At 53.3% G+C, this 13,606-nt stretch overlaps 1 protein-coding gene across 4 annotated transcripts in view; it reads left to right on the top strand.

Moving 5' to 3' along the window:
• The window catches only part of SOX13 (SRY-box transcription factor 13), a 55,720-nt gene extending 42,960 nt beyond the window's left edge, over nucleotides 1-12,760 (top strand). For 3 of the 4 annotated variants that reach the window (XM_063709333.1, XM_055368902.2, XM_019029130.3), the window contains 10 exons: nucleotides 1,526-1,698; nucleotides 2,141-2,209; nucleotides 2,612-2,726; nucleotides 6,929-7,014; nucleotides 7,266-7,428; nucleotides 7,883-7,992; nucleotides 8,141-8,237; nucleotides 8,690-8,833; nucleotides 9,671-9,887; nucleotides 10,877-12,760. In XM_063709333.1, the coding sequence (XP_063565403.1) occupies nucleotides 1,526-1,698; nucleotides 2,141-2,209; nucleotides 2,612-2,726; nucleotides 6,929-7,014; nucleotides 7,266-7,428; nucleotides 7,883-7,992; nucleotides 8,141-8,237; nucleotides 8,690-8,833; nucleotides 9,671-9,887; nucleotides 10,877-11,153 (1,451 nt within the window). In that variant the 3' untranslated portion in view covers nucleotides 11,154-12,760. The remainder of the gene's footprint in view (nucleotides 1-1,525; nucleotides 1,699-2,140; nucleotides 2,210-2,611; nucleotides 2,727-6,928; nucleotides 7,015-7,265; nucleotides 7,429-7,882; nucleotides 7,993-8,140; nucleotides 8,238-8,689; nucleotides 8,834-9,670; nucleotides 9,888-10,876) is intronic. The other variant, XM_019029132.3, reaches the window with a different exon arrangement.
• Nucleotides 12,761-13,606: the final 846 nt, after the last annotated feature.

Below are 13,606 nucleotides of genomic sequence, written 5' to 3'. Positions count from 1 at the left end.
AATGAAAAGTAGTTACTAATGGGCTGCTGCTTGGGTTCCTTAGAGTGATTTTTTTTTTTTTTTTGGAGATACAGTCTCCCTATGTCGCCCAGGCTGGAGTGCAGTGGCACAATCTTGGCTCACTGCAGCCTCAGCCTCCTGCATGATCCTCCCATCTCAGCCTCCTGAGTAGCTGGGAACACAGGCACCTGCCACCAAGCCAGGCTAATTTTTATATTTTTTTTGTAGAGATGACGTCTTACTATGTTGCCCAGGCTGGTCTCGAACCCCTGGGCCCAAACAGTCCTCCCACCTTGGCATCTCAAATTGCTGGCATTGCAGGCATGAGCCACCCACTGCACCCAGCCAGAATGATCATTTTTGCGTTGTCATTGATCACACCCACAGAGGGAACTTTAAAATCATACAGATGCCCAGGCTCCACCCCCACCTATTGAATGGGAACCCCGGGGTATGGTAGGGGCCTGGGCCTCTATACTTCTCAAAGGATCCATGAGTGATTCCTATGTTTTTTGTTTTTTGTTTTTTTAAAAAAAAAAAAAAGGTCTATGGCCAGGCACTCAGGAATAAACTGCTGCATCAGACAGGAGCTAAACTGGAGGTCAGGGGGGCACTAACATTTATTGGTTGAGGACCATGTGCCAGATCCTGGACTAAGAGCTTTGCATATATTAGCGCTTCTTTTTTTTTTTTTTTTTTTTTTTGAGAGACAGCTCGCTCTGTTGCCCAGGCTGGAGTGTAGTGGTGTGATTTCAGCTCACTGCAAAGTTCACTTCCTGGGTTCAAGCGATTCTCCTGTCTCAGTCTCCCGAGTAGTTGGGATTACAGGTATGTGCCACCAGGCCCGGCTAATTTTTGCATTTTTGTAGAGCTGGGGTTTTACCATGTTGTTCAGGCTGGTCTCGAACTCCTGACCTCAAGTGATCCACCTGTCTCGGCCTCCCAAAGTGCTGGGATTACAGGCGTGAGCCACCACACCTGGCCTCTATTAGCTCATTTATCCCTTACAGTAACCCTCTGAGGTGATTATTATTATGCCTACTTACCAAGATTTTGAAAACCCTAAAGTGCAGAGAAATTGGTAACTTGCCTAACAGCTCGCAGACAGGATAGGTTGAAATGGGAATTTGACCCCAGACCTGTCTTGCTTCAAAGCCTGAGTGTGTCCCACTGGATCCCTCCGATGGGATGGTTGTCCACCCTGACCCTGTGTGGCGCTGAGCACTCGAGGACATTGAAGAGGCCTAGGGCTCTGGGGCTGAGATGTCCCACTGTCAGCATTTTCAGGGGGCCTGGAATTCGTGGCTAATAGGGGAGAACTTCTAGGCTAGTAGTTGCCAGGTAGCAACACAAAGAGCCCCCTTCAAGGCAAGCATCTTGTGTCATCATCTCTGTGGCTCAGCCCCTAGTGGTCCTGGGACATAGCAATTGCTCAATAAGTTTCTGATGGATGGGTGGATAGATGGATGGATGTATAGATGAACAAGTAAAAAGTCTCAATGGGGTCTGTTTCACTGTGGAGCAGGGACCCAAGAGAGCCTAGCAGAGAAGGAGCTCCAGCTTCTGGTCATGATTCACCAGCTGTCCACCCTGCGGGACCAGCTCCTGACAGCCCACTCGGAGCAGAAGAACATGGCTGCCATGCTGTTTGAGAAGCAGCAGCAGCAGATGGAGCTTGCCCGGCAGCAGCAGGAGCAGGTAGGTCCTGTTCAGTGGGTGTGGCTTTCTTTCCAGGAAAAGGAGTGTGTCAGGACCTAGAGAAGGCTGCCTTAGGGGCAGGCCTCACCAGTGCAAGCTGGGGCCTGGGGGCAGGCTGGGCAGGGCCTGTGGCCAGGGGCTGTAGGATTCCCACCTGGACTGATTCATGAGCCCTTGTACAGGGTTAGGGGTGGGAGGGTATGAAAGGGACTCTGCAGGAAGAGCAGCTTGCAGCTTCCTGCCCAGCCTCCTGGTCCCGGAGGGAGGGATGAGCTTCCTGCAAAAGGAGAACCAATTCTGAGGGCTGACTGCTTTGCTCCCTACTGCCACCCCACTCCACGGCTTGCCCCACTGTAGAAAGCAGGGTGTGGTTAGGGCTGGGCAGACTGGGCACCAGGGCTAATGTCCGTGACCCCCTCTGCCTACTCTTTCCCTCTCCCAGATTGCAAAGCAGCAGCAGCAGCTGATTCAGCAGCAGCATAAGATCAACCTCCTTCAGCAGCAGATCCAGGTAACCGGAAGGGAGACCCGGAGAGGCACAGGAGGCAGTTGAGGGAGTTGACACCGGCCTGGAGGGTGCTGGGGGCAGGGGATGTGCACCAAGTTAAAGCGCCAGAGCAGAATCACTCAGGCCTGACCTGAGGAGGGTTATTTCTATTCTAGCCCCCAACCTGTCTTCCTTCCCTGATTAAAGGGAGGAGCCCGGCATGTCTTCCTCCCCAGCTGAGACCTGAGGGCAGGTAGACAGGGGCCCACAGAGTTGGCCTAGGGTCAGAGGGATCCTTTGGAAAACTGTCCCTGCTTTATCCCCTGTGCCTCTTGTCCATGGGTCCATTCTCTGTGCCATGGGCTGACCATAGCTGGGTAGCTCTTTGGGTCCCTGGGGACTCACACAGGGTTTCTTTGCCTTCAGCAGGTTAACATGCCTTATGTCATGATCCCAGCCTTCCCTCCAAGCCACCAACCTCTGCCTGTCACCCCTGACTCCCAGCTGGCCTTACCCATTCAGCCCATTCCCTGCAAACCAGGTGAGTATGAGAAGGGAGGTTCCACCACTGCGGCCAGCCTGTCCTGAGGTCAGGGAAAGCGCCCTGGAGCCACTCTCATCCATTAATTTGCTATGTGGACTTTCTGGGCCTCAGTTTTGGATCTGTCTGGTAGAAGAATCATCCTCTTTTTCTGAATCTTGCTGAATTTCGCTGAACTTCACTGGGAGAATGAAAAACCATAAAGCCCTTTCCAGATGTAAAATGATGTAGCAATCCAGGTCTAGTCTCTCCAACTCTGGTACATGTACTGTGTCAGAGTATTAATATCTGGAATATTGCCAGGTGTGGTGGCTCACGCATGTAATCCCAGCACTTTGGGAGGCCGAAGTGGGTGGATCACTTGAGGTCAGGAATTCGAGGCCAGCCTGGCCAACATGGTGAAACCCCATCTTTACTAAAAATACAAAAATTAGCTGGGTGTGGTGGTGCATGCCTGTAGTCCCAGCTACTCAGAAGACTGAGGCAGGAGAATCGCTTGAACCTGGGAGGCGGAGGTTGCAGCGAGCTGAGATCATGCCACTGCACTCCAGCCTAGGTGACAGAGCGAGACTCCATTTCAAAAAAAAAAAAAAAAATCTGGAATATTAACTGGGGTTTATAAATCTCCCAAATTCTTTTTTGTTTGTTTGTGTTTTGTGTTTTGAGACAGAGTCTTACTTGTTCTGTCACCTGGGCTCTGGAGTGCAGTGGTGTAATCTCAGCTCACTGCTGCAGCCTCCACCTCCCATGTTCAAGCGATTCTCCTGCCTCAGCCTCCTGAGTAGCTGGAATTACAGGTGCACACCACCATACCTGGCTAATTTTTGTATTTTTAGTAGAGACGAAGTTTTGCCGCGTTGCCCAGGCTGGTCTCCTGACCACAAGTGATCCTCCCACCTCAGCCTCCCAAAGTGCTGGGATTACAGGCGTGAGCCAACATCTCCCAAATTCTAACAGCCACGATTCCTACCTTCACACTCTTGTCCCTGCCTACACCATGTCACTCTGGCCTTCTACCCCATCACTGAAATTCAGCAGACTGGCCATGTGTCAGACAAGGGTGTGGGACCTGACGGTACAGGGCAGTTGGGGAGGGAGCATGGAGTCTGGGATTTATTTTGTAGGCTGTGGGGTGCATGTGAACATTTGAGAAGTGAGTGTGTCGTTCTGGCTTTGAGGGGTAGGGAGTGGAGGGGAGACTGGCCAGAAGCAGGACCTGCTAGGTGATTCTAGCAGCAGGGGATGATACCTGAACTAGGGCAGTGACAGAGAGTTATGGGGACAGGGCAGAGATGCTGCCCATAATTACCCCAGGAGTGTGGACAGCTTTAAAGGCAACCCGTGCTAGTTCATCCTCCCTGTTCCACAGGCGAGAAAGAGAGAGAAGAGGAAATTCCCTGAGGCCTATAGGCTGTGGGCTTGGGTAGACTGCTCAGCCCCACTGGCTCTCTGCTCCTGCCTGGTTTGTGCCGGGCACTGTAGGGTGGTGTGAAGGGGAAACACAAAGGACTGAGAAAGCCAGGCCCCATCTTCATCCATTCAGGGGCTGTAGAAAGACACCATGGACCGGGTGGCTCATAAACAACAGATGTTATTCCTCACATACAGTTCTGGGGGCTGTGAATTCCAAGATCATAAAGCCAGCATATTTGGTGTCTGGTGAGGGCTGACTTTCTGGTTCACAGATGGCGTCTCTCACTGTGTCCTCAGGTGGTGAAAGGGGTAAACGGGCTCCCTCAGGCCTCTTAATCTCATTCCTGAGGGCTCCACCCTCATGGCCCAGGCACCTCCCAAAGGTCCCACCTCCTAATTCTATCACATTGGGAATTAGATTTCAACATAGGAATTGGGGTGGGGGAGGCACAAACATTCAGACGGTAGCATTCTGCCCCAGACTCTCCCCAGTTCATTTTCCTGTCATATGCAAAATATATTCATTCCATCCCAATAGGCTACCAAATCTTAACTTGTTCCAGCATCAGTTCAAAAGTTTCAAGTCCAGAGCCTCATCTAATCTCACCTAGGCCAGGCACAGTGGCTCATGTCTGTGATCCCAGCACTTTGGGAGGCTAAGGCAGGAGGATTGCTTGAGGCCAGGGGTTCAAGACCAGCCTGGGCAACAAAGTGAGACCCTGTCTCTACAAAAAAAAAAAAAAAAATAGCCTGGCATGGTGGCCTGTGCCTGTGGTCCCAGCTACTTGGGAGGCTGAGGCAGGAGGATTGCATGAGCCCAGGAGGACAAGGCTGTAGTGAGCTGTGTTTGTACCACTGCACACCCTCCTGGGAGACAGAGCGAGACATACAGAGACAGAGTGAGGCCCTGTCGCAAAACAGACAAAAATAATAATAAATCTCACCTAAATCATTTATAGGTAAGACTCAAGGTATAATTCATTCTGAAGCAAATTCCCCTTCAGAACTGAGGAATGAATTTCTGAGGTCTGTAAGCTGTCCAGTTTATGGCACTTTGTTTCAACAGCCTGAGTAGACTAAGACAGGCCCAATGTGGAAGTTTCCAGTTAGCTGGGGGAATGGGGAGTGGAGAAGGTTGAAGGTGGAGGACAGGGCAATTCCAAACCATTGCAACTCCCCATGAATGTGGAGGAGAGCTGTGGAGGCAAGGGGACAGTGATCTGGTCGGGGATAGGACCCCCAACTGCTTTCTGGGCAGGTAAGGCAGTAAATAAGCTGTGGGAGCCCGGGACTGGCATGGCTGCCTCCCACTTTGTTTGCTCCAGAAACTAAGCAAGCAAGGTCCCTTGCAAAAGCTAACTGCAAACAGCGGCCCTCCCCAGCTCACAAGCCTTACATGGTCCTCTGTACCCACAGCTTGGGCTCCGTACTCCTGACCTCGGCCTTCATGGGCCTTGGAGCCAACCTGGCCCCCATGGCCTGCCTCATTCCCCACAGCTCACCCTCACACACCCCACCACTCCATCTCCACTTGCCCAAATCCTGCCCATCCTGCAGGCACTAGCGCACACCTCGGCTCCCACAGGGAGCCTGCTCTAGTTACCCCAGCTGGAGCGGAGTTTGCTGGTGCTCTGCCTGTGTGACCCTCATCACCACCTGCCATGCACTTCATGATTTCTACATGTGGCCTATCTCTCCACCTGGATGCTGGGCCTGGGAGTGAGGTAGGGTAGGCAGGAGTGCCATGTCGAGAAGAAGGAAAGGCTGTGGAGTCTAGAGGCCCTGGGTTCAAATCCTGATGCTGCCATTTCATAGCTCTGTGGACAACCCATTTTTCTTATTTTTATTTTTTTAGTTTTGAAAATTTTAAATTCTTTTTTTTTTTTTGAAACAGAGTCTCGCTCTGTCCCCCAGACTGGAGTGCAGTGATGCAATCTCGACTCACTGCAACCTCCGCCTCCTGGGTTCAAGCGATTCTCCTGCCTCAGCCTCCTGAATATCTGGTATTACAGGCGCGTGCCACCGCACCCGGCTAATTTTTGTATTTTTAGTGGAGACGGGGTTTCACCATGTTGGTCATGCTGGTCAGGCTGGTCTCGAACTCCTGACCTTGTGATCCACCCACCTTGTCCTCCCAAAGTGCTGGGATTACAGGCGTGAGCCACCACGCCTGGCTTAAATTCTTAATAATAGAGATGGGGGTCTTGCTATGTTGGCCAGATTGGTCTTGAACTCTTGGCCTCAAGCAGTCTTTCTGCCTCAGCCTCCCAAAGTGCTAGGCATGAGCCACCACACCCAGCCCCATTTGACTTCTAAGGTTTTCATTTCTTTTTCTGTAAAATGGGATGATGATGTATTCAGCCCCTGTTATATATCACATACCATGTATTATTGTCAGATGATACATATGAGACGTTCTACACAATAGGCAGCCGCTTTTGTGCTCTGTGCCCAGTAGGTACAAAATAAAAGTACCTGTTGGATGAATAGGTGTTTTACCCTATCTCATTGTGCCGTTGGATGGGACTCTAGAATCTGGGAAACTCTATTTAGAGTGGGTTGGGAAAGGCGGGAACCCAGTGAAGATGCCAGTCAGTGTGCAGGGGCAGTGTGGAGTGAGGGGATAGGAGCCTCCAAGCAGTGCTTTGGGGCTGGGGAGGGCAGTGGTTGGAACCAAGCTGGTCCAGTGCCGAGCCATTGCCCATGTTGTGGTGCTGGGACCTCGTCAAGCAGGGTGTCTGCTGTTCTGTGCTCATCCAGGACTTTTCTCCTTGCCGCCTTTTCCATAGTGGAGTATCCGCTGCAGCTGCTGCACAGCCCCCCTGCCCCAGTGGTGAAGAGGCCTGGGGCCATGGCCGCCCACCACCCCCTGCAGGTACCACCCTCTACCCACTGGCCTGGGGCTCCCTCTCGAGCTTATGACGGCCGGCTGCCGTGTTAGGGAACTGCGGGGTGTGGACTGGTGAGCCCTGGCATCCTGTGTTCTTGTTCACCCGCTCCTTCTGCGTCCGCTTTTCTGTCTGTCTCCTTGTGTGTTCTGGGTATGCTCACCTCACTTCCTCTCTGTCCTGCTGTGGGAGTGTCCTTTGGTGTCTGTCATCCTCTGACCTGCTGGGTCTCCCTCAGGAGCCCTCCCAGCCCCTGAACCTCACAGCCAAGCCCAAGGCCCCTGAGCTGCCCAACACCTCCAGCTCCCCAAGCCTGAAGATGAGCAGCTGTGCACCCCGCCCCCCCAGCCATGGAGGCCCCACGCGGGACCTGCAGTCCAGCCCCCCGAGCCTGCCTCTGGGTAAGCCTCCTGCTGCCTGCACTTGTCCCTCAGCCCTCTTAGGGGAGAGCCGGCGGCATGATGTGACCTTGAGCAGGTGCCTTCTCCTCCCTGGGTCCCAGATTTTATCAAACAAGGGGTTAGACTTGCTCTTAGCAGAAGATCCCCTTCTTCTTCTCCCTCATCATATCTGTCTGGGCATTCCAAGCATCAGGGATTCAGGCCAGAGTCACATAGTTCCAGGGGGTACTATTGTCATTTCTAGTCTATTGACATACACAATAACTAGCCAGTGTAAGTGGCATATCCCTGAGGAAATGCAATGCAGCCGCCGTGTGGAAGAACAGGAGGGAACACTAACTCAGGTGCCTCATGGGAGTGGCATGGCAGGAAGCTGATGGAGTTTGGGCTCATGCTGGGCTGATGCCCTCAGCTTCTCTCGCTTCTCTTCCCTCTCTTCTGCCCTCTCCCACAGGCTTCCTTGGTGAAGGGGACGCTGTCACCAAAGCCATCCAGGATGCTCGGCAGCTGCTGCACAGCCACAGTGGGGCCTTGGATGGCTCCCCCAACACCCCCTTCCGTAAGGTATGGTCCCGCACTCCCTTGAGCCTAGGGGCAGCAACAGATGGTGGCCAGGAGTGGAAGACACAGTCTGAGGCCACCAAGAGAGAAGCATGGGGAGGAGTGGGGTGATGCAGAGGAGGCTGACGTCAGGTTGCCCCTGTCAACCTAGGACCTCATCAGCCTGGACTCATCCCCAGCCAAGGAGCGGCTGGAGGACAGCTGTGTGCACCCACTGGAGGAAGCCATGCTGAGCTGCGACATGGATGGTGAGGGCTCAGGCGCAGGGCTGATACGCAGGAGGGCCCAACTCTGTATTCCACCAGGGCCAGGGCTGTGTCTGCCTCTGATCTCTTCCCTCCCTTGGTCTGTTGGGTCCTTTCCAGGTGTGTGTGCCTCTGCTGTCCCATTATGTGTCTGTTGGCTCTGTCTCTGAGTCTGCTTTCCTAAGTTTTGTGACTGCTGAGTTTCTGCTCTCTCTTGAGGCCATACCGCTGTGATTTTCTTGTGTGTCTGTCTCTGGTTCCCTGGCTGGGCCTCTGCTGATAATTTGCTGTTTCTTCTGCCCCATCTGCTCCTGCCTTGCTCCTCCTCGGCTGGCTGCTGTGGGAGCCTCCTCAGTGCCTCCTGCTGGTCAAGTAGGGGACGTCTCTCTGCTGGCCCTGGGGCACTCTCCTGACCCCAGACAGGCTGCCTGGCTGACTTCACTCCTGTCTCCCAGGCTCCCGCCACTTCCCCGAGTCCCGAAACAGCAGCCACATCAAGAGGCCCATGAACGCCTTCATGGTGTGGGCCAAGGATGAGCGGAGGAAGATCCTGCAAGCCTTCCCAGACATGCACAACTCCAGCATCAGCAAGATCCTTGGTAAGGGCCAGTGGCTGGGGCCATGGTTCAGTATGACCTGGTTGCAGGAGCCAGCTGGGTCTATTCAGGGCTTGCTTGGTGATATTCCATACTATGTTGGACTCCAGTGGAATCTGACGACAGGGGTGCAGGAGTTGCTGGGGATGTGAGGGCAGCTGGGTCCTGGGGTCTTATACCACTGAAGTGTTCGGTAGCACCTGTCCTCAAGAACTCAAGGAGTGTGCGTGTGTGTGTGTTTACATTCTTTAGTACTCCTGATCTAAACCTAAGCTGTTCCACTGTTTGTCCAGACCCTTGCTCTGGCAGAAAACAGGAGAGACTAGTGTTCCTGGGCTGTCACTAGAAAGATTTTTTTAAATTACATGTCCTGATTGGTGGCCATGGAGGGGTGTTGGGCAGGGCAGATGGGGCTCGAGGGGGCAGTTGTTTTCAAGACTGAGGCTCCTCCAGTGTCAGCGCAGGACTCTTGTCAACTGAGACATCAGGTATTTTGTCCTGAGCAGGGAGCCTGTCTGGGTTGTTGAAGGTCTGAGGTGGCTGCTCTTTTGTTTATGCAAATCAGACAGGCCAGAGGCTCGAGGAAGTTGCTGGATTGTTAGGAACATGGGTGGGTACTGAGTCTTAAGCTGGCAGTTGGATATCCCTATACAGGCCAACTTCATTCATTTGCCCAGTATCCAAGGAGCACCCGTATCGGGCCAGGCCCTTGCTAAGTGCTTGCACATATATTATCTTGTGGACCCACCTGGTGATCAAGGTCTTCTCAGGTCCTGCATGGGGCTGGGGGTGGTCAGCAGAGCCCAGCACTGACTGCCTGCCCCTGGGGGGTTGGGTCAGGATCTCGCTGGAAGTCCATGACCAACCAGGAGAAGCAGCCCTACTATGAGGAACAGGCGCGGCTGAGCCGGCAGCACCTGGAGAAGTATCCTGACTACAAGTACAAGCCGCGGCCCAAGCGCACCTGCATCGTGGAGGGCAAGCGGCTGCGCGTGGGAGAGTACAAGGCCCTGATGAGGACCCGGCGTCAGGATGCCCGCCAGAGCTACGTGATCCCGTGAGCAGGCCCCCCCGCAGGCAGCCAGGAGACTGTGTGTGCATGTGTAGCTCTCATGAGTGGCTGGGTGTCAGTGTGTGGCCTGCCTTTGTGTGTGACCCCAGGGGTGCTGTGTGTATGCGTATGTGTGTGTGTGTTATCTGTGTATAGCTGAACCTGCATGTGCGACCCGACTGTGTATGGCTATGTATGTGACTGTGGTGAGCACTCAGTGGCTGAGGATGTAGGAATGTGACTGGAGGACTGGCCACGTGGACCTGGAGAAAGTGCCTGTAGATCCCACTGCCGATAAACTCAATAGAAATTCAGAGGCGCTAGAAATCAAAGTATTCATCACACAGAAAGGTTCCTGACTTGACTACAGCAAGCACCCTAGTCTATTCCTTTAAACAGGACATCTCCCAGGGCATTTAAAATATACAATTTCTGCGTGGTATAGTGACACACACCTGTAATGCCAACACTTTGGGAGGCTGAGGCAGGAGGATCCCTTGAGCTCAGGAGTTTGAGACCAGCCTGGGCAACATAGTGAAACCTCATTAAAATTAGCCAGGTGTGGTGGTTCACACCTATAGTCCCAGCTACTCAGGAGGCTGAGGCAGGAGGATCACTTGAGCCTGGGAGGCTGACGCTGCAGTCAGCTGTGATTGCACCACTGTTCTCCAGCATGGGTGACAGAGCATGACCCTGTTTCTAAATATAAGTAAACAAAACATAAAATATACAAGTTCTAAAAACTGGATGCACACATGATCCTCCAAGAATATTATCTGTTGAGCACATCAATGGCCCTAGGTCTGCAGGTCATCTGCAGGGTTGTAGGTGTCAGTGAATTTGGCCATCAGAAAGCAGGCTGGGGGCAGGGTATATAAGTCACAGCCAAGAGTGTGTGGAGTGGGAGTGCATGCTCTGAGGAGGCCTGGAGGGGAGACGGGTTTGGGGTTGAATCAAGTGTGCATCCATCACCGTTCCCCTTCTCTGCCCCACAGCCCGCAGGCTGGCCAGGTGCAGATGAGCTCCTCGGATGTCCTGTACCCTCGGGCAGCAGGCATGCCGCTGGCACAGCCACTGGTGGAGCACTATGTCCCTCGTAGCCTGGACCCCAACATGCCTGTGATCGTCAACACCTGCAGCCTCAGAGAGGAGGGTGAGGGCACAGATGACAGGCACTCGGTGGCTGATGGCGAGATGTACCGGTACAGCGAGGACGAGGACTCGGAGGGCGAAGAGAAGAGCGATGGGGAGTTGGTGGTGCTCACAGACTGATGCCAGCTGGGTGGGCCCGGCCCCTTCTCCTCTGGGGAAGACCTTGTCCCAACTCGATGGGCACAGCCAGCCAACCTAAGACTATGTTGGTACTTGGACTTGTTCGTGCCCCAGAGATGGGCAAAGCTGTGCACTTGCAGATACATTCATGAGGGGAGAGGCGCCCTCCCTTCCTGAGGAACTGTTGGCCTGGGTGGGCAGGAACTGCAGTATGGCCGTGGGCTGAGCTGGCTGAGCACCTCAGCCTTTAGAGCTTATGGCCAGGGGACACCGTATGACTCTCCTCTCCTGCAGGTCTGTCCACCTGGGGTATGGCATCTACCGACCTGTCTCCCTGGGGTCACATGCTTTGTTTCCATTCTTGTCCTGGCTGGACCAGCCACTGTGGGACCAACACCCCTCCCACACTCCCCCAGACTGCTCGTCTATCACCAGGATCGCTTTGCACTTTGTGCAAAAGGGTCTGGCTGTCCCTTGCTGTTTTCATCTCTGCCAAGCCTATTGTGCCTCTGGCTGCTGTATGTGTGCGCGTGCACGTGTGTGTGTTTCATCTGTTCATTCACTGCACAAGATATTTATTGAGTGCCCACTACGTGCCAGGCACTGTTGCTGAGTTCCTGTGGGTGTGTCTCTCGATGCCACTCCTGCTTCTCTGGGGGCCTCTTTCTGTGCTTCTCTTTGTCCCCAAATTGCTACCTCTTTGTCAGTCTGGGTGTCTCAGGTTCTGTGTGTCCTTGTGTGCATTTCTGTCTCTCTCTGTCCTCGTCTCTCTGCAAGGCCCTCTATTTCTCTCTTTCTTGGTGTCTGTCCTTTGCCCCCTGTGCCCTCTGGATTCTCTGGGTCTGTGTAGGCCCCTGGTCTGCCCTGGGCTCATCAGCCTTCCTGACCTCCTCTTGCCCTCCCCTTCACTCCCTCCCTGGCTCTGCCAGTCGGTTCCCACGGAGCCATTTTTAGCTCTGATCAGCATGGGAATGTGCCTCAGCCTCCAAGGGGCTTTGTCCTGGTGCCCCCGCCCCTGGTCCCAACCTGATCCCACGAGGGAGTTGGGACAGGAGGATTGATGGTGCTCCCCTTCCTGCCAGCGTCAGAGGCCCTGGAGAGGGGCTGTCCATGGCAGCTGGTCTTTATTCCTCCCTCATGAGCACAGGGTGGGGGGGGCTCCCCATTCTTGGAAGAGGTTGAGAAGACTCCTGGGCTTCAGCCTCTCCCACCCAGCCCTGCCCCTCACCTGCCTGCCCTCCCCTCCCCCACTCTATACTAGGGACTGGATCTCAGCCTCTGATCAGTTTCACAAAGTTTGTTCCCTAAGGAAATCAAATCCCATTGTCACCTAACTCTGAAGATCTAAACAGCCCTTGGATCAGTACGGGAACCCCAAATCCCACAGGGCCAGATGTGGAGTCTGTGTCTGCCCCCGTCTTCTCTCCATCCTCAAAGCCCCCACTTCTCTCCAGGCTGTTTCTTTTTTTATGACTGTAAACATAGATAGTGCTTTATTTTGTTAATAATAAGATAATGATGAGTAACTTAACCAGCACATTTCTCCTGTTTACACTCGGGGGATTTTTTGTTTTCTGATGACATAATAAAGACAGATCATTTCAGAATCTGGCCCCTTGTGCAGGGGAGAAGGGAGGCTGGCCTAAGTCCAGAATTCCCAAATATGCCATCAGCCTGGGCACCACTGTCCCCTGGTGGCAGCCTGCAGGAGCTACAGGCCTGGGGCCTCAGAGGAATCTGGGGCTTAATGCAAGGGAATCCCAGGCCAAGCCTGTGAGTGACACATGCCTCCCACAGAGCCCACGTTGAATGCCCCTACCTTGACGAGGTGAGGCCACCCGGATCCTAAGAAAGAAGGCAGTAGTAAGAGCACTGTAATAGGAGTCACGAAGCTCGGGGTCTCTCTAGAACTGGCCACATGGCTGGGGTTGGGGAGTGGGAGCCAGGTCTCTCCTTTGGGACCTCATTGTCCTCATCTGACAACAAGATTAAACCTTATACCTGGTTCTTATCATTCAGAGAAGGAGCCCTTTGAGACTCTAATGAAAGCTGTGGATCCTTGTCTTAGAAAAGGACCCACAAAGGTTTACCCTGAAGCCCATCTGAGGCCCCTACAATGCTAATTAATGAAGCAGGGTCTCTAATGATAATGCTTCAGGGCTCTCTATCCATGACACATGCTTTGAGTGAACACTTCAGACCTAGTTATCACATTAGGAGAAGTAATAGGCCTGCAAGGGCCGGATGACAGACTGAAACACCTCAAAAATGCATATTAACCAGGCTCTAGAGAGACATATCTTGTGGTGAAAAATTAATCCCATCAGTATAGAGTGGGGACAGCAAAACCGAATGGCAGTTCTTGTGGAAGAGTTGGACTTGGGCTGCATTAATAGAGGCTTGTGTTCACAACAGGGGAGGTGATGGTCCAGTGTACCCCACACAGACTTAGT

This window comes from Gorilla gorilla, chromosome 1 (genome assembly GCF_029281585.2).
Source record: "Gorilla gorilla gorilla isolate KB3781 chromosome 1, NHGRI_mGorGor1-v2.1_pri, whole genome shotgun sequence".
NCBI lineage: Eukaryota > Metazoa > Chordata > Mammalia > Primates > Hominidae > Gorilla > Gorilla gorilla.
The sequence above is the reverse complement of the archived record's forward strand: the minus strand, read 5'-3'. Positions and strand labels throughout refer to the sequence as shown.